This window comes from Lathyrus oleraceus, chromosome 2 (genome assembly GCF_024323335.1).
Source record: "Lathyrus oleraceus cultivar Zhongwan6 chromosome 2, CAAS_Psat_ZW6_1.0, whole genome shotgun sequence".
Classification (NCBI taxonomy): domain Eukaryota; kingdom Viridiplantae; phylum Streptophyta; class Magnoliopsida; order Fabales; family Fabaceae; genus Lathyrus; species Lathyrus oleraceus.
Genome location: NC_066580.1, coordinates 460,157,392 through 460,184,998, shown reverse-complemented (window position 1 = coordinate 460,184,998; position 27,607 = coordinate 460,157,392). Strand labels below are relative to the sequence as shown.

The 27,607-nt window shown below is 37.7% G+C and overlaps 2 protein-coding genes across 2 annotated transcripts; both read left to right on the top strand.

Annotated features, from left to right (window-relative positions):
- The first annotated feature begins 7,575 nt into the window (after positions 1 to 7,575).
- On the top strand, positions 7,576 to 10,699 carry LOC127120380 (ATP-dependent RNA helicase eIF4A). The gene is made up of 7 exons (XM_051050791.1): positions 7,576 to 7,760; positions 7,849 to 7,897; positions 7,979 to 8,116; positions 8,860 to 9,090; positions 9,664 to 9,703; positions 9,790 to 9,887; positions 10,022 to 10,699. The coding sequence occupies exons 1-7, from the start codon at positions 7,702 to 7,704 to the stop codon at positions 10,037 to 10,039; spliced, it is 633 nt and encodes a 210-aa protein (XP_050906748.1). The 5' UTR covers positions 7,576 to 7,701; the 3' UTR covers positions 10,040 to 10,699.
- Positions 10,700 to 11,183: 484 nt separating this feature from the next.
- On the top strand, positions 11,184 to 12,365 carry LOC127120379 (trihelix transcription factor ENAP2). Its single transcript, XM_051050790.1, has one exon. The coding sequence runs from the start codon at positions 11,391 to 11,393 to the stop codon at positions 12,132 to 12,134; it is 744 nt and encodes a 247-aa protein (XP_050906747.1). The 5' UTR covers positions 11,184 to 11,390; the 3' UTR covers positions 12,135 to 12,365.
- The last annotated feature ends 15,242 nt before the right edge of the window (positions 12,366 to 27,607 follow it).

Genomic DNA, 27,607 nt, shown 5'->3' with positions numbered 1-27,607 from the left:
TGCCCCTCTGCCTAACCATGACGAGACTGTCAATGCTGTGGAAGATGCTGATAGCGATTGCAACCTGGATAGCTGGATTTTCCCAACAATTTGTGACAGACTCAATAATTGGAAGGCTGAAGACACTATCCCGATTTCCTTTAGTCAGGAATAATTGTTATTGCTTATTTAGTGTATCAAATTTGGTTAAATGTCTTGTCATTTTCATAAGCATATTCATATTCAATAAATCAATGGACTTTTTGCATTCAAATATTGCGCTCTTTATCTTTCCTGTCATTTTTTTTCAAACAAGCTATGTTTTCTTGCACACACTCACGTAACAAATTGCGTATCCATATCCACTCTGGATCCCGTTGATAATAATCCTGCTACTGTTAATTATGACTTCGAAAATCCGATCTACCAAACCGAGGATGGAAGTGAGGAAGATTGTGAAGTACCTGGAGAGCTTGCCAGACTACTACAAGAAGAAAAGACTATTCAGCCGCATGGGGCATCGATCGAAATCATAAATCTGGACCGCGTCGCCCGATTTAGCTCCCATTTGCCCGCTACTTATCCATCTCCAAATAACCGAGACAAAATCAAGAAGTATCTCCAAGAACCTCCAATTCTGATGCCACCAGTTGAAAGAAGACCTCTAATCATGTATTTGACCGTGTTAGAAAATTCAATAGGGTGTGTGTTGGGGCAACATGACGAATCTGGTCGAAAAGAGCATGCAATATACCACCTTAGCAAAAGGTATCGACTGTGAAACAAGATACTCGCAGCTCGAGAAAGCTTGCTGTGTTTTGGCCTGGGCTGCTCGCCGACTAAGACAGTATATGTTGAATCGTACCGCTTTATTGATTTCTAAGATGGATCTTATCAAATACACATTTGCGAAATCTGCTATCTCCTGAAAGAGCTATCACTGATAATGGTGCTAATTTGAACAACCAGATGATTACTGAACTCTGCACGCAGTTCAAAATAAAACACCATAATTCCGAAGTGGCGACTTGGTAATAAAGCGTATCATTCTACCACAGGGTGATTCTAGAGGAAAATGGACTCCCACATACGAAGGGCCATTTGTAGTTAAGAAGGTATTCTCTGGTGGAGCCATGATGCTTGTTACAGTGGATGGCGAAGACTTCCCGCATCCCGTGAACACGGACATAGTTAAAAAAATACTACGCATGTACACCCGGCAAGTCGAAAACCTGAAAAGGCGGCTTGGGCAAAAAAGGGTATCCTGGTGGACTGAAAACCTGAAAAGGCGGTCCAGGCAAAAATTAGGGATTAAAGCGTATGACTATGTCCCGTTCTCGGTCAGCTTCACCCAAGTCAAAGGGACTGAACAAGCCTATCACTTCTATCCGACAGCAGGAGATGAGATGCTTGAAGACATAATGACAGTAGCAGAATTAGAATCAATAGGACTTTTTCTGCATAGCTTTCTCTTCGTTTCCTTGGCAATTTCCTCTTACTAGGATTTCTGTCTCCTTGTACACAAAATTGCCTGTTTATAGGCCCTCTTTCGAAATCAATATAATTTTAGTTTCAAAAAAATGCTTTTGTTTTACTTTCTCTGTTTTGTTTGCATAAGCGTCCATTGATTTAATTCGAATTAATATATGCATTTGGATATGATCGATGTTTACCAAAAATGCGTGCATAAAATAGAAATAACGATTACTACTAGACTTCAGGATCGAGGAGAAGGTCTAATCATGCTTTCCAATGAATCCGTTGCTAATCCTATCCCCCAGCAAAGCCAGTCATTCCCAGAAGAGAGTGGCATTACTAGACAAATGGGTCATCTCTTCCACCCCCAGCCAGGCTTCTGTTGACCATTTCTACCATCAGACAGAAATCAAGCATCCCCGGCTAAGAAAGGGTCATCGATACCAGTATCACCGTATGACAGACTCCTTACTACCTTTTTGTATATATATAGATCCAAGTCTTCCATATTAGGTATGCAAAAACCGCACCCATCAATCTCAGATTAGTAGCATCAGCTTTCTTGATACCAAAAGGCATACTTGAAAGTATTAGTTGCAATTATTGATCATGAAAGTTATCTTGGGCATATCTAACATGTTCATATTGATCTGATTATAACATAAGTAAGTGTCCATAAATCTAATCATTTTGTAACATGATGATCTCTCAATCAGCCTATCTATGTTGGTGTTAGCCTGAAATTTTTGACTCAACCATATTCGACATGAATAGACATGTGAGATAAATATACAGGCTAATCACAAGTAGCTAAACCATGTTTTCGACGCCAAGATCACAAATATTAGATAGTAAACAAGTTGATTCTTGACAGAAGCAGATAGAGGACCTGAAGATATTTTTTGACAGGAGTAATGGTTTTACAGCAGTTCATGAAATAAAGACACGTGGGAGCAAAATAGAGGACAAAAGGCCATATAATAGTGTACGTGTCGAATTCTGGAGAGTTGACAGTTGTTGACGGTTATCGATGTATAAAATATATAAACATATTTCGTCTATGTGAAGAGGGTTCACATTCTTTCATTGTTGTTCTCTATAAAATTCAAATATCCAAGTTAAAGAGATAAATAATTTGTGAAAAATGTATGAATTTGCGTTCCACTTTCAATCTAAGCATTCTTACTTACTTCTTTTATGGTTTTTCTTCATTTAATTTACCCTTTCAAGCAATTCTTCATTTTACTTCTTGAGATTTTTATTCAATTATTATACCTTCAAACATGAAGTTATTGAGCACAAATACATTTTCTTAAACGGTTTTTGTACAAATTGTCTATAAGATTTTTTCGATTTTAATCCCTTTAGTGAAATAAACATGTGATTTTTTTTACTAAAAATACCAGTAAACAAATTGGCACGTCTAGTGAGACCCTTTTGTGCAAGAAATTTAAACTTTTGCAAAAAAGAGTTTGTGCTTTTATTATCTATTTTCTTCTTCTTCTTCTTCTTCTTGGAACAATAATTGCTTTCTCTTTCCTTGATTTCTTTTGACTCGGAGGAATAGTTGTGGAACTACTTCCTTGTTTTTCACTATGAAAATAGGAACAAGGACAAATAAGTGATACAAAAAAAATCTATTGTCATAAAAGAGAATAAAGGTTTAGAAGTTGTACTTGTTTTGTATCTTTTGGTTGGTCAGACTTCTCACCGTCGTCAACTGTTTCGAATTTCTTTTTCTTTGACCCTTTTGGAATGAGAGGTAAGCTACAAAATATATGCGCAAGTAAATAGAGGGAAACATAAAGAGAAGTTAATGGGTTATTATAAGTCCCTTTATCTCACCTTTTAAGATGATAGGTGTAATTCGAACGTGGTCGAGTTAAAGTCTTAAAGACTATAGATAATTGTATGTATAATATCTAGTCGAAACTGCTCTTAGGTGGATTTTTTCAATTCATTATTTAAAATTGACAAAGACCCACAAAAACACCAATTTGAAAGTGACTGCTGAAAAGTTAAGTCAAATTCAAAAGTTGGTAATTTTGGCAAAACTTTATGTTTGAATATTAATTTAATTATTGATATATTAGCAACACTTTTAAATTAGATTGTATATAGTCTTTAAAAAATTATATTAATATATAATTTAATTTTTAAAACATACAGAAAAGATTGTTTAATTTAATTTCTATTTTTTACACAAGCGAATATATATATATATATATATATATATATATATATATATATATATATATATATATATATATATATATATATATATATATATATATATATATATAGAGAGAGAGAGAGAGAGAGAGAGAGAGAGAGAGAGAGAGATTTTAAAGTAGGAATTATCAGTTTCTCCCTCTGAAGTTTAAACCCACTAGCGTTTTGACTTCGTTTTTTTGTGAAAATCATTAAAAATTAAATGATTTTATATTTTATTTCAATACAGTTAAATTTTGTGGCCCACGATGCCTTTTAAAGTTGGAATCATGATGACGGTTGCACACACGTTTATTGACGTGACGACTAGGGTAAAATGGTCATGATGACGATGACATATACATATGGCTTTGAACAATATCGTGAATATTACTAAAAACGCCAATTTTCTTCCATATTACAAATATGACCGAAAGTGACATTTTTGGGGGGCATCTGTTAGCCTAAAACTTTCGACTCAAGCATATTCGACATGAGTGAAAATGTGAGATAAATATACATGCTAAGCACAAGTAGCTAAACCATGTTTTCAATGCCAATATCACAAAGATTCGACAGTAAACAAGTTGATTCTTGACAAAAGCAGTTAGAGTACCTGAAGATGTTTTTTGATAGAAGTAATGGTTTTGCAGCACTTCAAGAACTGAAGACATGAATCAAAGCATATGATAAAAGGCCACGTTATAGTGTACATGTCAAATGTTGGAGAGTTGACTATTGTCGACGGATATCAATATACATAGTATATAAACAGATTTTGTTCTGTGATGATGATTCATATTCTTTTATTGTTGTTCTATATAGAATTCAAACATCCAAGTTAAAGAGATGAATAATTTGTGAGAAATGTATGAAATTTCATCCCACTTTTAATCTAAGAATCTTTACTTGACTTCTTTTATGGTTTCTCTTCATTGAATTTACCCTTTCAAGCAATTCTGCATTTTACTTCTTGGGATTTTTATCCAATTGTTCTACCATCTAACATTAAGTTATCGAGCATGAATACATTTTCTTAAAAACTTTTTGTACAAATTTTCCTTAGGATTTTTTTCGAGGTTAATCCCTTAAGTGAAATAAAATTTGTGATTTGTTTACTAAAAATACCAATAAACAACTAGATAATGGTATGTATCCTTAAGGCATGCATAATTTTGATATGAAAAATCCACACATACTGTAGACTTACTTAAGGATTTCTTCATCATTACCACATTGTCTACGCAAGTGGGCACTTGATTTCTCTTATGAATCTTGCCTTTTAAGCTTATTTACTTTTTCATCAACATTCACCCCCTGTTTTCCCCCATCTTTCACTTGTTATATATAATTGGCTTGATGGTGATGTTGAGGGAGAGACGATGACAAATTATATTAGCATTTATCCATGGAATATTCAAGGGGCTCCGAGCAAATAAATCTACGTTCTTTTGTAGTAAGTGGATAACTTTTTTTCTTCGATTTCTGTCAATGATGTGTCGAGTTATGTAGTATGGAAACTGCAAGGGTTGATATGAACTTCTTCAGTTCTTCTGCAGAAACCATATTATTATCTAAGTAGTCCTTTCTTGGATGTAGGTCAACAATGTTGACATCATGGGTGTTGGGCCTTGGTGGTGGGCTTGCAACTATTACTTCTTTCTTTATCTAGAGGTTGCTTGGTAACACTTCTTGGCTACTTCTTAATCTCCCTAGCCAAAACCTACATGTCCATTATATAAAGAGTATTTCATAGTCACATAGATTAATTATAAGAATTCTTCTAAGACATTGAACACAAGGTGGCCAATGATTATGTTGTAAGAAGAATGAACATTTACAACTAGGTATCTGACTTTTATGGTCTTGGCATTTCTGACCACTACGAAAGTGGTTCTAATAGAGATGTATCATAGTACTTGTACATGCTTTCCTTTGAAAGACTGTAATTGCTTTCGATTGACATCTCAATTGAACATTTGTACACTAATAGAAAATGTCGAAGAAACGTTTGGGGTCTATGAGCACTCGTTTGACATCCCAATTGAACATTTGTACACTAATGACCGTGGGGTTTTCATTATGGGTCGGATCCCAGTAATGTCCATGTGTGAAAAAGTGATATCGAATGCAGAAGTTGAGCGAGACTTAGAGGCTGAATCTATAGAGTGTATGACATGACAAGCATATTTATTGAATGAGGAACTCAAATTGCCTCCTCCAGAGATGGTGTTAAGTGTGTCGAATGGGTTCTTTTCTACTACTTTCTTCTAGTTTCCTTTCTCTTTTTGGTTGGGGACTTCTAGGCCTATCACGCCCAGAAGGTCATGCTCTCGCTCTAGAGATATATGATGCACTATGGACGTATCTCCTTAGATGCCCCTATTGAAAGATGCAATATATTTCCTTTTTCAGGCAGTGACATTCGACGATGTGGTGGCCTTTAACCTTGTATTTGCACTGATTTTTGGGCACGTTCCCCATCACCACCCCCTTTGGGGTTTGAGGTTCTAAAATGGTTATGGTATGAATAATTTATTTCCATATTTGTACTCGTCTGATGTTTAAAGGTGTATAGTTTTTCGCAGGCCTCCTAGGAAGTTTGAAGTCTCCCTTTTCTTTGATTGCTTGAGGAAAATTGTATTCGTGCGAATTGGAGGACTTTGATCCCCCATTGTTGCGTTCCTTCGCGTCTTTGAATCTCTTTTATGCGTTGATTTTCTCACCTTTTACGTAACACCCCGCCTTAACCAATATTTCCTTTAATGAGTCTGCGAGTTTTAGCCCGTTTTGAAAGGTTCCCACAAACCTCTTCTAGTTAGGGTTTATCACCTTAATGGCAACTTCATTGAAAAAATCCAGGTACTCTTTTAAGGACTCAAAATATCCCTGATACACGTTAAAAAAACTTAAAGTGGACACCTTGTGGTGCTAGCTTGATGAAAACTGATAGATAAGTTTTTTGTACAGATCTTGAGAACTAGTTACAGATAACCTGAGGAGGTTCATATACCAGCTCAAGGCAAGGCCGTCTTCCTAATGTTTTGAATGGAAGATTGCAATGGATTGAATATTTGTGTATTGTCAGAGATTACATGCTCGTAAGGATCCGTCTTTCTGTCAAATGTCACAAGCCAAAGGCGACTTGTTGCCATTACTGTTGGATGTTTTGAAAAGCTCGTTTGTAGGGTTTGATTCTACCAACACAATTCCTCCATGAAAACATGCATTTCTGCTAAGGCCAATTGGCTGCCATTATTAGATTTAACCCTTGTGGCCACCATTTTGAAATGATAAATAGGTTAATCGAAATCTATTGAAAAAATGTTTGGTTCATTGTCACTTTTACTAGACCCTATGGTGAACGCCAAACAAGAGTGGTAGCCTTGCCTACAATAAGCCAAACAAAAAATCAATAGAATTTTGATATGTGAAAAAGTGATGATATCACCTAGCTTACATATAAGTATATATAGCTTCAATCACTTAATAAAGTATGGTGAGTCTTTAACCTACAATTCTGGTAATGAGTCACATGACCCTGCTTCACTAGGGAGTGTGGTGGATGATTTATCCCCTATAATATAGTGAAACATGGTTAGTTAACTTTACGAAACTTGAAATTATGTTCTTATTTATGATATAGATGAATGTTACGAGCTTGCCGTCACATGATACATATCTAATCTCACATAACTTTTTTTTTCGTGCATCTTACAAGGTGAAAGTGAATGATTCGAGTTTTGTTGATAGCTCGTAAACTTAATTATAATATAAGAATTGATAGTCTCCCAAACATAACCATTACATTAACTAAAAATGAATATAATAAAATTTTAAATTAATATTTTTGAGATAACTAACAAATCACATTTTTTTATTTCACATTTAAAGTAAACGAAGTATCTAATTTTTAGTTTATTCGAATCAAATACTCCGTGTGTAATAGTGTGTGAGAGAGAGGAAGAGAAAGTTTGTTTCCATAAATTTACTTAGCTTGCAAACTGTAAACGTAGATTGCAGTGAGCGAGGAAGATGGTTATGGATAGCATAGATTCTCCGTCTCCACCGTCTCAATCTCAGTATCAGATCGGGTACTTTTCATTCATTCATTCTTCATCACCTTCTTTCTCTCTTCTCAATTTCATGTTTCCCAACCCTTTTCTCTTTCTCCATCTTCAGCCACCCGCGCCATTTCTACCTCGCAGTTGACAGGCTTCAATTCAAAATGGTACCATCATATTCAACACTTTTGCGATTACAGTTTTTGAATTTGATTATCGATAATTGATAATTGCTTCTTTGGTTGCAGCAAACGCTGGTTGATCTTCTCGATTTGGTCGGTCGCCGTTCTTGCTTACCCGTTGTTGTCTGTTGCAGCACTCGCGACGACCTTGACTCTCTCTGCTCCTCCCTTTCCCCTCTCCCTTTCATTTCCTCTTCCGCTTTGGTACTTTTCATCACCCCTTTCCTATTTCTTTTATTTTACTTCTGAATTTCTTTTGGATTTAGGCCTGTTTAGTTTATTTTCATAAATTCTCTAATGGAGATAGCTTTTAGCTTATACGAAATAACTTATGCGTTTGTGCTTGTATGATAAACACTTAGGGACTTAACTTGTTTACATAGATATTTGGACTTTTAATTTTAAGTATTGAAATAACTAATAAATATCTGGCATGGTTTTAAGGAATATGAAGAAAAATAGGGTGTTAAATTGAGCCACATGTCATTAGTGAAAGAATTTACTTCGATAGATAGATAGATAAATGTTGTCACTAGCAATGTAGTCAAGATCGAGCGCTGGATCGTATGATCGTAAGATGTTACATTTTAAGGATGTCTGAGAGTGTTACGATTAGAGAAAGATCATTTTCGCCGCCGCCGTGGTCAAGATTGAGCTTTTTGACGCAAGATCGTAAAGAAAACATGTTGGTTTTTTTTGGGGCCTGTATTATGATTTTCATGTTTTTGTGTATGTGTGTATAAAATTACCCTTTTTCCCTTCGGTAGGATCTCACATGCCGTGCTAATGATTTGAGTTTTATGATTTTTCACAAGCCGGCTGATTTTACTTAAGATCATGTGCTTGACTACATTGGTCTTTTGTGTTTTGAGTGATGTTTTTGTGTTCTTCCTTGCTGACTTTTTTGTTGTTTGCTTGACTATGTTTTCTTTGCCATGTTTCGTCAGTATAGTGACCTTGCTGAAGATGAGCGTGCTTTTGTTTTAGAGAAGTTTTGTCAAGTGGCGACAAGGTGGAATCAGGTTAATCATGCTGGAGCAGGAAATGAGGATGATGTTGGGAAAGATGATAGATCCCATATGGTTATTGTCACAGATGCTTGCCTTCCTCTTCTTACTTCTGGGGAGTCTCCGATGAATGCACATCTTCTCATTAACTATGAGTTACCGGCAAAAAAGGTATTGTAATTTTCTTAACCTTTCAGTAACTCACATATACCATGAGACTGGCAACCGGCAACCGGAAAATCCGTGTTCATATGTTTTCAGGAGTCCCTTTGTAGTTTCTATTACATTGTGCCTTTTCGTATTATTTTACTTTCCTCAATCTTCACTATACTATTACTCTTTATGGTGTCACTTGGCTAATATCCTGTTGCTTCATCGAAGATTCTTTGTCGATTAATAAACTGTATAGAGCAGTAAAAACTGCCTGTTGGATGATGTGATGTTGTTTCTTTGGTTCCTAGATTGTACAAGTTGGCATTTGTGATGATTGTTTTTTTATTCATTTGATAAGTTCATATAAATCAGGTGGACCCTTATGGTTTCTCCGTTCTTGCTGTATAAGGTTTCTTTTGTTTCTTCGGTTAATTTTTTGTTTCTCAAGAATCACTGATCTTTATACATAGCTGTATTTTGCTTCCTGAATTGAAGTGATTTATGTATGGTGAAAGTGGTGTGTATCTGTGTTTCCGTGTTGTATCTCTCTCCAACACTAATGATTCACTTCCCATTTTGTTTTTCATACAGGAAACATATGGAAGACGTTTGGCAGCTTGTCTAACCGCTGGTCCTTTTTCACTTCCTTATTCTATGGTTTGTTAAGTATTATGTTAGATTTTTGCATCATTGATTAGATTCATAACTAACGTGCAGATGGAATTGTTATCAATATGGTTGTCGGTGGAGAAGTGGTAACTCTAAAGAGTATTGAAGAAAGCACCGGTATTGTCATGCAAGAGATGCCAATGCAAGTAAGTTCCTTTGCCAACTCTCATCAAATTTGCTTGACCGTATCAGTATCAAATGCAATTCATCCCTGTTAGTATCAACTTTTAGCATGGTTCTTTAATTGCTTTTAAAGATATATATGTTTAACATATTGCAGATTCTTGACATTTTATGATGTTAAACCTTAATCATTACCGGAAGAAAGCAAAGAATATGATTGTCTGCTTTCATGAATGGTTCAAGACTTGAAGATCTCCCATTACTTTGAATACTGTGTCACTAATAACTAGTTCTCTGCTACTCTTCATTCAGTACTTGCAAGAATGCTTCATCAGTATATCACAAACATTATTTCCTTAAAGTTTTCTAAATCGGTCATAGACATTCTAGAGGGTTCAAGCACCATCGAGAAATAGTATACTTGATACCATTGGCTTTAGTTTTCAACCGATTCCGAAATAAGAATTTTGCTTCTGCAACTAATTTCTCCACCCTCACGTCATTGTGGCAGAATGTTTTTCCATTTTTCGCCTTTCAAATAGTCCAAATGCAAGCAAATCACACCGCTTTTACGATATGTTCACAGCTCTCCCTCAACCAATCAATGATGCAATCCTACAAATTGATCTAAATGTTCAGCTCCATCATTTATGTTTGGTTACTTGAAACTCGAGTATAAAAAAAGATGGAAGAAATGTAAGACCTATATTCTTGACATTGTTAGGAAGCACCGGAACAGAAATCAATGATACACGCCTAGATCTATTTTGTTTTACTATCACGAACATGTATGATAAATCATGAAATTATTTTATTTCAACTATCAATTCTCAAATCAGTGTCTATAATTATTTATTTTAGCCTTGAAGTTCAAACCGTAGTTTAGTTAACTTTTTTTTATAGGTTGTTTTTGCCGGTGGTCTGGGTTTGAACATGGTTTAAGAAAAAAATATTATCACAATCAAATTACTAAATTAAAATTTTATAAGTTTTTTATGGTAAATTAGTAGATACTCTCGAGTTTTAGTTGGATATTAGTATACACAATTTTGTTTTATAATCAATTTACTACTTTATTGAAGTTAATAAAATTAGCTTTTTTATGTTTTCAACCTTTGATTTTGTTTTGTTTTTCACTTGTATCAGGTTGAAATTCAGTTCCGAGAAGGAACTCAAATATTTCGAGCTAGAAATTAGCCTTGAAACACTCGTTAGTGTTAAAATCTTTTCGTATAGAATTTTACCAATCTTTTCGTATAGAATTTTACCGTTTGTTGTGTGATTTTTTATAAGTCGAGGAATTATTATTTACGTGAAAAAGTTGAGATTAGGATTAGAAAGTAGCAGAACCTCAACCCACTACACTACACGCGTTGCTATCTAGTCACTGTCCACCCAACAGACCAACCAATCCAACCACCGCGATCAATTCCCAACCAAACCCAAAACCCAAACCCAAAACCCACTTTCACTTCCCCCAACTCACATTATAACACCACTCACCACCACACAACAAATTCCACAAAATGACCACCACCTCCTCCTCCCTACAACTCACCGTTTCCTCACCTCCAAAGAAACCACAACCCATCCCATGGACCCACCAAGAAACCCTCAATCTCATCCGAGCCTACCAAGAAAAATGGTACTCCCTCAAACGTGGCCCACTCCGCGGCAGTCAGTGGGAAGAAGTTGCCGTTGTCGTCGCCGCCCGATGCGGTTACGATTACAATCACCCTTCTAAAACCGCCCTCCAATGTCGTCACAAGATGGAAAAACTCCGTCAACGCCACCGATCCGAGAAGCACCGCCTCACCGCCACTTCCTCCGCTGCCTCTTCCCGATCCTGGCAGTATTTCCGTCTCATGGACGATCTCGAACGCGGTCCTCTCCCTATCTCCGTTCGAGCTCTTCCTCACAACGAATATGAGAACAACAACTATAGCGATGGTGAGAGAGGAAAAAATCAGAGTGTTAGGTCAAGGAGTATTCATAATATTCTTCACCAGAAACCCTCTGTAGCTAGACAGCGTGATGAAATTGACGATGACGAGGAGGAGGAGGAAGAGGAAGAAGCGATGGCGACGGAGTTGACGGCAGAGTTAAAAAGTTTTGCGGAGAGGATAGTTGGATTGGAAAATATGAAGATGGAGATGATGAAGGAAACAGAGAGGTTTAGGTTAGAGATGGAGAATAAGAGGATTCGTATGATAATTGAATCTCAGTGCAGGATTATTGATTCCATTGGAAGGGTATTTGGATCTTCCTAGATTTTAGATTACACTATTAATCAACCTTTTATCTCTAATTTGTGTCAATGTTGTTACTATAATCATATGGGTTATTTTATCTCTCTAATTTGTGTTAATGTTGTTACTATAATCATAAGGGTTATTTTAGGTTATATGCCCTTATTTGGCAGGTTTTTATTGTATCGTAGATAAGCATTTCAAGGATTGTACTGTTTTTATGAATTTGCAATTTTACAATTACATGGTTAATTTGACTGCAGAGATGAATATGAAGTGTATTGAAAAATTGTTTCGTAAAAACAGTAAAAAAAAACAACCTCAAATGACATCTATGAAGTAAAAACAATGTTCATATAAGCAAAGTGTGATTCCTTGCTTATATAAGTAATTGGTCATTCATGTAAACATATAATTTGAAATTATATTATTTAATAACAACTTTCACTCACATTCTATCACATTTTCTATGATCCACTGTGTCTCTTTCATTCAAGAAACATAATTTTGATATTGTAATGTGAGAAAGTTGTTATTTCCATTATCATCTCGTACCAGTACCAGTTCCTCATGTGAATCATCTTAATGGGTTCGATGATCATTGGGTTGGGCTATGCTTATGGAGAATCTTCTTAGATTTAAGGAGTACTGAGAATTGATAGGGAAGGGTTAGATTTAAGGAGTACTGAGAATTGATAGGGAAGGGTGTTACAGTTGCACCACCAAATGCAACGTTAAAATAAAGAAAACTTGTAGAAGAAAGCAAGCTCAAAGATCTCAAGGTCAATAATTATTTGTTTCAAGCAATTGACTAAACAATTCTTGAAACAATTCTGAATCGCGACATAGCCAAAGATATTTGGGATTCCATGCGCAGGAAGTATCAAGGGTCCACGAAAGTGAAGAGAGCTCAATTGCAGACTTTGCATCGAGAGTTTGAAGTTCTTTGCATGAAGGATAACGAAACATTTGATGAATTTTTTGCAAGAACTTTGGATATTGCAAACAAGATGACTGTTCAAAGTGAGAAGATGAAGCAAACCACAATTGTTGAGAAGGTGTTGAGGTCTATGACCACCAAATTCAATTATGTGGTGTGCTTTATATAAGAATCGAATGATGTCACAACCTTGTCCATTGACAAGCTACAAAGTAGTCTTTTGGTGCATGAGCAAAGGATGAAGATCACTCAAGAAAAGGAAGATGAACATGTGTTAAAGGTTGTAAGTTATAGTCGTGGTGGTATCAACAATCGAGGTAGGGGACGTGATGGCTTTCGTGGTCGTGGTAGAGGAAGACAGAGGAGAGATCAGATTCAATGTTACAAGTGCCATATGATAGGGCCCTATCAAAGTGAATGTTCAAGTTGGGAAGAGAATGATGTCAACTTTGCTGAATTCAAAGAAAGTGAAAAGTTGTTACTGATGGCTCAGAAGGAAGACACAAAAACCAACAATCATGTATGGTTTCTTAACTCATGATGCAATAATCATATGGTTGGAACAAAAGAATGATTGTTCAATTTTGATGAAAGATTATGTGAATCTGTCAAGTTAGATGATGCTTCCAAGATGCAAGTAATGGGAAAAGGAAATTTGAAGCTTCACATGAATGGAATCACTCAAGTAATCACTGATGTGTATTACTTGCCAGGCTTGAAGAATAATATTCTAAGTGTTGGTCAACTAATGCAAAAGGAACTAACAATAATGTTCAAAGATGGAGGCTGCAAAGTGCATTATGTTGATAGAGGATTGATCATGAGCACAAAGATATCATCCAACAAAATGTTTGTTGTGTCTGTACATGTTTTTCTTCCCATGTGCATGAAGATTTCTTCAAATAATGTCACACAGTTGTGGCATTGCGGATATAGCCATCTGAGCTTTAAAGACCTTGACACACTCATCAAGAAGGAGATGGTGAAGGGATTACCTAGTTTAAAGGACCTGGAGGAGACTTGTTCAAATTGCTTGATGGGAAAGCAACATAGATAAGCCATACCAAAGCAATCCACATGGAGATCCAAAGAAAAGCTTGAGTTAATCCACTCAGATGTGTGTGGACCAATCAGGCCTACATCAAATGGTGGGAACGTGTATTTCATTACATTCATATATGACTTTAGTAGAAAGAAATGTATTCACTTTTTGCTTGAAAAAGATGGTGCTTTTGATGTTTTCAAACAATTCAAAGCCTTAGTAGAAAAAGAATCATGCCTCTACTTCAAATGTCTTAGGAAAGATAGAGGATGAAAGCTTACATCAAATGCTTTTTCTGACTTCTGCGGTCTTCATGGCATCAAGAGGCAATTGACAACTGCCTATACTCAATAGCAAAATAGAGTATCAGAGAGAAAGAATATGACTCTGATGAATGTGATTAGAAGCATGATGACAAGTAGAAATATTCCTAAGAGCTTTTAGCTTGAAGCAGCTAAATGGGCAGCATATGTAATCAATAGAAGTCCAACATTATCTATGAAGAACATGACTTCAGAAGAGGCATGAAGTGGTGTAAAGCCCTAAGTGCATCACTTCAAGGTGTTTGGGTGTATAAATTTTGTACACATTCCTGACGTGCTCAGAAAAAAGCTAGGTGTCAAGGGTACAAAGTGTGTTCTGCTAGGAGTTAGTGAAGAATCAAATGCTTACAAGCTCTATGATCATGTGAATAATAAGACCCTGATAGAGAAGAAGACAAGACTCAGTCAACCAACAATGTTGATAGAGAATAAGTAGACAGGGAGATTGATGAAGTTGAAGTGATTGATGATGGAGTGCAATATTGAACATCTTTCAGAAATTCTAATAGCTGGCGTAAAAGCGGATTTAGAACTCATTGCTCAGAAACTGATGACGTTGCACGTCATATATTCAGAATCAGAACTGGTTGTTAAAGCTATACAATAACAAACCATTATGGTACCAAAATTATTCTCACACAAATACAATATTGTTATCATCAAAACTCAAGGTATAAATGCATAACCAAATCTTGTTCTAACATTTTTAAATGTAGAAAAAGAGGTCATGTCAAAAGTGAGTGCCTTACTCTTCAAAAGAAGACCAAAGTCAACAACAATAAGGATATGAAATAAAAAAAGCCTTCGTAGCATGGAAATACAATGAGATAGATTCATCTACAAATGAAGAAAAAACATATATGGCATAGTTTCACACCATTTTGATGATGAAAAAAATGAGGTTAGGGATTTTTTACCATCTTATGAGGAATTGCATAATGCTTTCCTTGACTTGCATGTAGAATGTATGACTCTTTCTAGAACATGTTAGAAACAAAAGGAAATAATTTTATCTCTAAAAATTAAGGCTAATGACAAGAAAGTGGAATTAGACAAAGTGAAAAATTCATCCCCTCTTGTGTATGAAGTCATATGTTCAACAAAAGGTTCATTGAATTGATGTAATTCAAAGTCCACCATAGTGTTTGGTGTGAAAAGGTCCTTTGGTTTTGGTTTATTTAAACTCCATCATAGGTTTGGTGTTTATATTAGAAGATTGTAGGAGTGTTCTTGGTGTGAGACTTGTACAAATATCTAACATAGTGGAAAATCCTTCACGGTATGAAAGGACTACCATTGGTTGATAAGAGGAACTAGGATAATTGCCTTGTGTCATTTACATTTATGCACTTTGTATTGCTAAGAACATATCATTATCATATCAAAAGAAAATTAATAAAATAACACAAAATTGAGAAAAATTAAGCAACCTTAATTCACCCCCACTTAGTTTGCATTTCATATTTACAGTGATGATTCAAAGACATATAAATTATATGTTCTTGTTGCTGAAAAAAGTGATTATGAGCAGAGATGTTATATTTAAAGAATCACAATCTTGTAGATACAACAAGGCATTAGGGAAAACCTCTATTATTCGTGCCACAAATAATGAAGACAACATAGAAGGTGGCTATGAAGTGAACCAACCTAAATTTCCTCCTCATGTGAACTAACACGTTCATGTTGGGTTTGGGCTCCCTTCCTATGTGGATAAAGGACCAAATATGATTAGCCCATTTATTTGACTTATTTAAGCAGAGAGGATCAATTTGGGGTTGAGAGAGATAGAGAGAAAATAAGGATTCAAAAGAGAGAAAAGAGGAGAGAAACTCATTCTTGTTTTTCTGCAACAAGTATCACTAAATCAATGATTCCCGATTTGTTAACCGTCAGATCGAGCTTAAATTTGGAGGGCAAGTTTGTAACAAATATATCTAACTTTTGACCATTCAAAATTTAAAAACAACAGCTGAGGTGAGAGTTATCGACTTTGCATTGAAGCTGCAGATTTGGGAATTTTTCCAGCTTTTTGATTCTTATTTGTAAGCTAGTTTTCTTTGTGATTTGTGGTTGTCAGCACTAGTTTGTGAATCACTTTAATGCTCTCATGTACCCTTATTTGATTATAGTGGAATTATTTCTTTGGTCTATACGATTCGTGGTTTTTACTCTCATATGGATGAGGTTTTCACATTAAAAATATCAGTGTTCTTTTGTGCCTTTATTTGTTAGATTTGTCGTCTTATATTTGTTGTTGATCCTCAAGGTTCCTACAAATTTGGGAAATTTTATATCTGCAGCATATTGGTCTATCATTGTGTCTTAATTTCCCATCAGAGTGGTATCCGAGCCTAGTTAAGGGCTATTTTACTTGTTTGAATGATAGAGTCAAATACAAAGATGAAGATGGTATTGTTGAATGGTTCTAATTACCATTTATGGAAGGGAAAGATGAAAGACTTAATATTTATGAAGAAATTGCATTTACTGATTTTTGTTTCTACAAAGCTGAATTCTGTGTATGATGAAGAATGTGAGTTTGAACATCAACAAGTATGTGGTTTTATTCGACAATATGTAGAATATAATGTTTATAATCATATTGCTAATGAGTCACACACAAAAACTTTGTAGGAGAAGATAGAGTCCTTGTTTGCCTCTAAATCAGGAAATAATAAATTGTTCTTGTCGAATAACTTCATAAGTTTGAAGTATAAAGAGGGGACTTCTATTTCATATCACTTGAGTGAATTTCAATGTGTCGCATTACGCGAAAAACCGGCGGGAAACAAGAACAACAGAGCCGCCACCGTGCATTATTTATTCCAAAAGAGGGAAAGGAAACGCTCAGAGTAAACCTGGAAAAAGCATGGTCTCACGACCAAAGAGAATGGGATCGGGAGTCGGTTATTGTCGCATCCGCGAAAAAACAACCGGCGGGCTAAAACAAAAACAACACAGAGCCGCCACTGCGCGTTATTTATCCCAAAATAGGGAAAGGAAACGCTCAGAGAAACCTGGAAAAAGCATGGTCTCGCGACCAAAGAGAAAGGGTAAGGGAGTCGGTTACGCAAGGGGAAGGTATTAGCACCCCTCACGTCCGTCGTACTCGACGGGATCCACGTCCTAAAAGAAAGAAAAGGTTGCTAAAACATCACACACACACACAAGGAACGCAGGTGGGGTTAAGAGAAGGGAGCTCGATAGGACATCGCATCCTATGCCTACATATCTCGTCTGGAACGAGAATCAGAGCTGCTGTAGTTCGGCTCACGCACGCCAAACAAGACACACACACCCACAGGCAAACAGGGAACCTGACAACCACTCGATGGAATTACGTCAGCTTCCGAACCAAACAACACAATCAGGATACGTACAGCCAATCGCTGGGCTTACGTCCATATCCTGACACACAAGCTCTAACAAGCAAACACACACAAAAAAGGAAAAAAAGTGCCCGGAGAGACCTCGCACGGTCTCCTGCCTACATACCTCGTCTGGAACAAGGATCAGGGCGATGTAGTTCCCCCTCAAGGGAAAGAAAATCTAGCCAGAAACCAAGGGAAGACACACTACCAGGGAGCTGTACTCGAGCCTAGTGTTGTCATGCATCATTGCCCTACGTTGAGGTTTCTACCTACTTGCACAACTGCAAGCTACTCCTATCCAGGAAGAAAGCAAGCATACAAGCATACAAATATTCACAAAGCACACACTATAACCAGTCAAGTGGGCTCAAACAATTGGTTTGACTGCCTAAGCAAGTCATCTGTACATGGGTATGATTCGCTCTTAACCTTGCCATTGAGAGGCTAAGGTGAAGCAGATGAAAGGTGAGTGAAGATTAGACTTCACAGCTCTTATCCCTGACCAGGGAGAGCTTCAGACAAAGGAGCGTGGGTCCAGAATGGAGGAACCCTTCTACGCTCAAAGACTCTGACACAACTGTACAAAGTACAAGATCTTGGGTTTGTGTCCCAATGCATCAACACACAGCCGTGTGAGCAGAGGGACGACTCAACAGAATAGTGGGGGATAGATTGCATATCCCTTGGCTTCCACCAATTGCCTTAATCAAGGACTTTACCTGCTTGGGCACAATATTAAACAATCACAAACATCGCCTCTTAAGGAGGACTTCAGACATTTGCCCGGCCAAGTAACAGGCCGGGTCTCCCAGACTACATGAAGAATAGAAGTCCTACCTCAAGTGGTTTAAAAACCAAGCAGCAGCAAGCAAGTTCTTAAAGGACTGTAAGCAACTAAATGTACCTGAAATCAATCAAGTATCATCAGTACTCAGACAGACAAACAATAAACAGCAAATGTTAATCAGTTAATCTGTACAAACAACACAGGTTAATGCACACAAATGCAAGCTATAAGCTCAAGCTCAAGCTTCACAACCTGCAAAACAAATTCACATTAGTTCTCAACATCAAACAAGTTCAATTTTCACTTTTTCATTTCCTTCTTAAGCCTTTTTGCACTTTTAACCTGAAAAGTCAAACCAAATGTGAGAAACTAGACCACTAGGCCAAGCCTAGGGTCCAAAAGGGAGAAAAAATTCTAAACAGCAAGGGATTCTCAACCAAAATCAACTTCACACAAATAGAAAGCAAATGCAATTGGTCCCATGCTCATACTATTCACCATTATCATTTCAGGCACAATTTAACATCAATCATGCAATTTGCAACTTCAAATGTCCAAACAGAACTATCTCAATCAAAAGCATACCAAAACAAATCAATTAATTCCACAAAAATTCACACCTAAACAGGACACATTCAATGTATAGCATGTCAATTTTCAGCTCAATTGGACAAAAGAAAGTAGGTCAATGAAAATCAAGAAGTTCAGACAATTTCAAACAAGCCAATTCAAGGTATCAACACAAGCATCCTCTTCCAAAAATCATAAAACAGTGACAACATATTAGAAATGAATGGCATCAAAACCATGATGTCCTACAATGTGTCTAAAATGCTCATATTAAATTTCATCTTCATCCAATACAATATGAGAATTTCACAAACAAAATACAATCATGTGTCACACAAGGTTACCAAATGAGCACACAGAGAAGAAAATTATCAATCAATTAGAAAACTCCATCCAAAATTCCAGCAAAAATCACATGTTATCTTGACATATCAATGATCAACCATGCAAAAAATTGGAGCAATTCAACATTCCTAAACCAGGCAAATAAAATCATGAAGTTGACCTAGCTTGGTGTGACACAAATTGTCACACCTCTAATCAAAATATCATATCTCCATCACCAAGTATCCAAAAATCACAAACTCTACATGAAAATCACCATTAATGAGTCCAGAACAAGCACAAGAATTTTCATCCATTTCTTTAAAGGCATGAGTATTTTATGAATAATATGGTGAGCATGGTACACAAATGATACATTCAAACAATCCCTAGGCAATTTATTTTTCCACACGTGCACAAAAATATTAAAAATCACCATAAAAAACTACACATCACAAGGAGAATAATGCAAAAAGTCTCATCGAATTTGGACAAAAAATGAAGAACTTATGAATTTTTGAAGTTTGGAAAACAATGCATATGGAAATTGGAGGGAAAAATAAAATGGATTTAAGTTTGAAAACATGCTGCAGGTGATACGCGTATGGCGCACAGTGATACGCGTATGGCCAGTGGTGGATCAGTGATACGCGTATGGCGCATAGTGATACGCGTATGGCGCACAGTGATACGCGTATGGCGCATAGTGATACGTGTATGGCCAGCGGTGGTTTCCACCATCTTCTTCGCGAAGACGGCGGAGCTGTGTTCAGAAAATTTTCCAGAATTTTGAGATGCATACATCAACAGAAAGCTCTTTCAATGTAGATTACAGATCAATCAATATCTAAACCTAACAATCCATGGATTAAGAGATCCGAACAAAAACATTTTGACATGTCAAACTTTAAGCAAGCATAACTCATTCATTTTTTATCCATTTCACACGAATTTTATATCAGATTAATCAGCATGAAAAACTCTATCTAAACATGTTAATGGAATTAAGAATTGAGAGATTCGAAAACTGAACCTCTTGAAGAGCAATCCCTAAATGTGCACGATCCAAGACTTTAAATGATCCAAATCAACTCCTGAGATGATAACTTGAAGCTTTATGTGTGAATTGAAGCTTGAAACGAACTAGATCTTGATTAATTTTCCACTTCCATCTTCATGAGTTTGCTTGAAATATACACAAATTTTGCTCGAATTTGATGATCCAATGCTTGATTCTTCATCCACTACACTCAATAAACCAGAATATGGAAGAAAAATGCTATGCTATGTGGAGAATTTTCAAGTTTTGATTGAGAGAAAATTTTGGAGGGAAAAAGTTTCAAGATCCAAAAATGGTGAAAAAGTGATTAACCTCCCAAATTCTGTTATGATTAGAGTATATATATGCTCTACTAATCACTCTCTAATCATGTTTAAGCCAAATGTTAATGAAATGAATGAATTAGGGAGTGTTTTGGCAAATTGAGTTTTCACCCTATGCATGAAAATGCATGGTGAATAGTGCATGAATTTCCCTTCAAATTCACTCAAAAATCTGTTTTGGAGCAAGTTTTAAAACATGTTTGTGAGCTGATGCAAGTGAAATTATGTGTATGCCCTGCTTATTTTGCAAAATCACTTTTTCCCTCCACTTTTTAAAATTAATTCACTTGAAAAATGGACTTTTTATGTGATGAATTTTGATGAAATGTGATGATGCATTATGAAATTACATGTCAAATGTGGTTTGCTCAAAAAAGAACCACATGAATTGGCCTTGCGAATCAAGAGTTATGCCACTTTGAAATTCAACTTTCCTTGACAAAGATCAGTCCATAACTTGCCAACCACAAATGAGAAATTCACGTTCTTGGACTTTTTGGAAAGGTGAGAGCAAGATCTACAACTTTCATGTTGAACAAAATTTCATTTGAAGCACTTTTGGACACGTAATTTTGAGGAGAAAAACTTTCCCTTTTTGGCAGTTTTCAATTACAAGTCACTTTCTATTTTTGGAAAGTTTTCATCTGACTTTATTTTCTTCATTCTTGATGTTTGAAATGTCAAATGAAACTTGTTTGGACATGAATGAAGTGTCTCTAACCCTCTCCCACCTCCAAATCCATCAATCCTGGCATAGTTGACCACAGTTGACTTTTCTGACTAATAGATGAATTTGGCTATGCACTGATCAAGTTGAGCCTCAAACTCCTGATGAAATGGCTCAATGATGAAACCCTAGCTTCCATAAGCTCAATATAATGATAAAATGATCCCCATATCCATTGAAAACCTCATCTCCTTACCATGCCCTGATTGGCCCAATGCAACTGATTAGGGTTGACCAGTGGTCAAAACCCTAATCTCAAGTTATCTTGATCAAACACTTGATGATGACAAACCATGATGATGATGATGTATCATTTCAAACAAGATGAAGACCAATATCTTTTGAGAATCATGAAACCCTAATTTGGACCTCCACATCCTCAGATGATTAATGACCAGTCCAATGAAACCCTAGCTTGCACTTTGACTTCCTCATCTTCTGACCAAGACTTGAGAGACTGACTTGCACCATGTAACCACATGATATGCAATATGCAATGCCTAATGACCTAAAATGATATGTAAATATGTTATGCTAGTCCCAAGAGAGGAGGGCAAATTTTGAGGTGTTACAGCTGCCCCTATTCAATCCACTGTGAACATGTCGATATGAACAGCCTCGGCTTTCAGATGATCAGGGTGAAGAGTGATTGAATACCAAGAACAGACGAACAATTTGCACTCTGATGGGAAAATAATTAACAACGCCCGTCAGAATCGGCGAAGAACACAATCTCGAAACAAAAATCCGTCTGGTACGGAAAAAGCCGGCCTGCATACCGAAACAGCAACATCGACCTGGATACCAAAATAAATGGCAACACAGGGATAACCATGGCCTGATCACCACATCCGCTGGGGATTATCATTTCTTTTTCTTTTCTTGAACCCCGAAATTTTCTTTCCTTGGTCTGAAAACCACTTCGGTCTGAACACCGGAAAACTGGCCTGAATACCACTTCGGTCTGAATACCGGAAAAGACTGGCCTGAATACCACTTCGGTCTGGATACCGGAAAGACTGGTCTGAACACCACTTCGGTCTGGATACCGGAAAAACTGGTCTGAACACCACTTCGGTCTGGATACCGGAAAAACTGGTCTGAACACCACTTCGGTCTGGATACCGGAAAGTTGGCCTGACTGCCACTTCGGTCTGAATACCAGAAAGTTGGCCTGACTGCCACTTCGGTCTGAATACCGGAAAGTTGGCTTGACTGCCATAAGCTACATCGATCTAATTTGTCGGAAGCTTCTTCGATCTGAGAATCGGAAACTCGGCCTGACTGCCACTTCGGTCTGGATACCGCCTCGGTCTGAACACCGGAAAAAAGTACTTCGACCTGATCGTCGGAAACTTCTTCGATCTGAAAATTGGAAAATCGGCCTGAACGCCACTTCGGTCTGGATACCGCCTCGGTCTGAATACCGGAAAAACTTTTGGATTATCGTTCTCATCTTCGCTCGACAGAAACTTTGATGCAACATCACTTCTCAAACTATAACCACAGCTTGAGACTAGCTTATGCTTGCAACATGATGCATGATTGATTTTTTCTACGTAATGCTCCATAATCATGGAAATGCTACGCGCTTTATTATTTTCTATGCAACATGCTATGCTATATTTTTTTTATGATGAATGTATAAAAGTATCCCCCTCAAGGGATTCTGCTGGGGGGCACGAGACACTCTGCTGAGGAACTCGTCAATACTCCGATTCCACCCTGCTGGGGATAAGCCTTGCTGTTGGGAAAATGCAACCCTTGCTGGGAAAAAACCTCCTTTGCACCCAATCCGCTCGGGAAACTGCTGGGGAATAAACACCACCAACACTATGTGGGGATACAACAGTCTTTGACTTGCTGGGGATATCAATCCTGACTCTGCTTCGGGAAACCCTCACAGATACCTGGCAACTTCACTGGGGAAATGTTCACAGATACTCCGCTGAGAAACAGCCACCTCCAGGCCTGGCGACTGGGGAATCATCGATCCGACACCTGCTGGGGATAACCATCCTGACCCTGCTAGGGAAAATGAATGCTACTCCGCTGGGGGACAACCCATGCAATCCATAGGTAGAATCAACTCAGCTGGGGATGCACACTGCTGGAGATATATTTCATTGAAACCCGCTCCACTCGGGGAATAGCAACCTTCGGACCTGGCTGCTGAGGAAATATCGTTTTAAACCTGCCGGGGATAACCATCCTGACTCGGCTGGGGAATCCACAGACCTTGATCTGCTAGGGATTTGGTCCTCACAACTCTGCTTGGGAGATCTCGCTGGGGAAATGAGAAAAGTTGGTATAGAACCCTCGTCGACTCGTCGAACCAGGGTATCTACCTCCCGATCTCGCATCAGCTTTCCACTTTTGAGAATTCCCAGACTCTTCTGGACCTTTTCTGCTCCATCATCTTGTATTCCAAGGTCGCGCCGCGCTCGACGAGAATCGTACTCCTGGGATTTATACATACTTTTCAATTTTCCGACTTTGAAGAGTCTTCTTGGTTAATTCCAAAGTCGTCGTACGCCTCGACGTCTTCCATCACTTTTCTACCCATTCATTCGTCCCCGATCAGACCCAGCGGGGAACTTCTACAGACTTTCAAGTCTTCCGACTTTGAAGAGTCTTCTTGATTAAAATCAAGGATCGTCGTACGCCTCGCCGTCTTCGTCACCCTTCCATTCATTCGTTCCTGAGCGAACTCTCTGAGGATTTACACACTTTCAAGTCTTCCGACTTTGAAGAGTCTTCTTGATTACCATCAAGGATCGTCGTACGTCTTAATGTCTCCTCGTCATCCTTTCCCATACATTCGTTCCTGAGCGAACTCTATGGGGAAATACAAAGCTTCCACATCACAACCTGCAAGTGAACGAAAATATCTAACAATTCCTGCAAAACAGACCGTTAGATAAAACCGTGCCCCAGGCGTGTCAAGGTTTCAACACTTGGGTCACTCAACCTTCCAAATAAGATTTCAAGTTTTCAATCTTATAAACATGCATTGGAAGAAACCTGTATGTCTTAAAATGCAAAGATTCTTCATCAAAAATAATCAGACGTTTTTGCAATCAAAGCGGTAATGAAAAATAAAAACAAAATTATTTGACTGAATATGCATTTTATTGATTGAAACACTGTGACTCAAATGAGCAATACAAAGGAAGCAATTCCTGAAAAGAGGTAATTGCGCACAAAAGGAAAAATCTATCCTAATGGCAATGTGAAACCCGTGATCTCATCGAGTTCCAACTCGGTTACACCCCATATGTCCTCAGACTTTCCGTGCTTTCTGCCTTCTGAACACGACGATTCCAACTGATCCCTACCGGGTATTATCCATGATGCTTTAACCAAAGCGCAAACGATTATGCCGGACGCAGTTGTTCGTTTCAATCCCTCTTTTGCCTGGACCGCCCTTTCGGGTTTTCAGTCCACCGGGATACCCCTTTTTGCCCAAGTCGCCTTTTCAGGTTCTCGACTTGCCGGGTGTACATTTTTCCGTTTTATCCCTAATTTTTGCCCGAACCTTTCTTTCTGTTTTTGGTTCGCCGGGATGCCCATTTTTGCCTGGACTATTTTATTCTTTTCGTCCAGCGGGTCTCTTTATACGAAGTATTTTTTAACTGCGTCCGCATTCACAGGGGATGGAAAATCTTCGCCATCCATGGTCGTTAGCAACAAGGCTCCGCCAGAGAAAACCTTCTTGACCACGAATGGACCTTCATAATTAGGTGTCCACTTGCCCCTTCGATCGTTTTGAGGAGGAAGGATCCTTTTCAGCACCATATCACCTACGTGATATACCCGAGGTCGTACCTTCTTGTCAAAAGCACGCTTCATTCTCTGCTGGTATAACTGCCCATGACAAATGGCCGCTAGCCTCTTTTCTTCAATCAGGCTTAGCTCCTCGTACCGGGTCCTTACCCATTCAGCCTCTTGCAACTTTACATCCATCAGGACTCTCAAAGAGGGAATCTGAACTTCAACAGGTAATACAGCCTCCATTCCATATACCAATGAGAAAGGAGTTGCCCCAGTAGATGTGCGCACCGACGTTCGATACCCATGCAATGCAAACGGCAACATCTCATGTCAGTCTTTGTAGGTTACCACCATTTTCTGCACAATCTTCTTAATATTCTTGTTGGCTGCCTCAACTGCCCCATTCATCTTCGGACGATAGGGAGAAGAATTGTGATGCTCAATCTTGAATTCCCGGCACAGCTCTGCCATCATCTTATTGTTCAAATTAGAACCATTATAAGTAATGATTCTCTCGGGAACCCCATTGTAGCACCTCAAATTTGCACCTATCATTGTACATACATTCTCATATTAGGTCATAGCATAACATGGTCCACTGCATAGCATTGCATTGTCCCATTTGCCTCAAGTGCAAGCCAATCAAGAAATTAGGTCAAACTGGTCAGGAGATCAGTCAGTCAGGCAAGCAAGTACAAATTCCATTGAGCCAAGGCCCTAGGTTTGGTCCAACATGTTCACATGACTGGGGGATCCATTTGAAGTGTTTTGGTCAAAGATTGGATGTTCAGAAGTCATCATTCAACGCACAGTCAGTCAGAAACCCTAAGAAGTCAAACTTGGTCAACTGTGGTTGATTTTATGGTTTTGATGGATGGATTTGGTTTGAGAGAGCTTATTCATGTCCAAATAGGCCTCATATATCATGTCAAACACCATCGTGGAAGAATTTGAAGCCAGATCAGAAATTTCCAAAAATAGAAACTGGACCTGTAATTGAAACCTGCCAAAAATGGAAAGTCTTAATCCTCAAACTTACATCATGATACAAGCTTCAAATGAATTTTTGCTCAACATGAAAGTTGAAGATATTGTTCTCCCATTTCCAAAAAGTCCAAGAACACTCAATTCCCATGTATGGTTGGCAAGTTATGATCGAATCATTTTCAGAAAATCTTGAACTTCAAAAGGCCATATCTCTCAAACCATTTGGCCAAATTTGGTGGGGTTTTTTCCTACAAGTCACATTTGATCCCCTCTTTCCAAAAATGTAACTTTCATGTACCAAAACCTTATGGATCAAAATGGCATTTTTTGACTTACTTAATTAATTTCAAGTGAGTTGAATTTTGACTTTTCAAAATAATCATTTTTTAACCATTTGGCCAATTGAAATAGCTCAGAAATTTGGTTTTGGTCATGTTACAAAGTCAAATTCGTGCAAGTACATACACCCATGCCAAGTTGCTTGAAAATTGGACAAAAGTACATTTTCCCACCAAATCTATCCCACCATTTCATGGACCATGCTTGGTACTATCAAACAGAGTATTTAGAGATCATTTTCTGCAAGAAGCAACCCTAGTAGCAGCCACACAAACCAACAGAAAAAACTCATATTCCAAAAATCCATTTTTTGCATTTTTGCATTTTTCTTGAGAAAACCTCAAAGAGCCCGAGCCACACTTGCTTGTGCCATCATTCACAATCATATTGGAAGCCATTGCAAGCAAGGAAATGCAGCTGTAAAGCCATGTTCATGGACTGTTTTGGAAGAGCTCCATCAATGGCAGATTTTGAGTTAAGCCATTTCAAGGGTTGCTGAACCAAGCCAACTTCACCATTCATCATTTGAAGCCTTCTAGCTCATCTGTTTCACTTCAAAACAACCAAACAACAACTGCATCACAGCTGTTCTTCAAATTTGGTAAATCCTCGACCTTAACCATTCCAAAAACCATGATATGCTTTATTTAGATCTTGCCTTGCTGGTCACCATGAAGTTTGAATCGTGTGAAATGGTCTTGTATTGAATGAGATATTTGATTCTTAAGTTTCATGTTCAAATATGTTCTTGGTCATTTCTTGTTGGTTAGCTCGATTCAATAGAAATTAGGGTCGGTTTTGGTTTGTGTGTAGTGAAACGAATCGATTGCCATGCTCACTTCCCAATTCTGGGAAAATTGTTCTTCCATGGATGAATGCACCACTGTAGCATGAACAAACCCTAGCTTTGCCCAGAATTTTCGC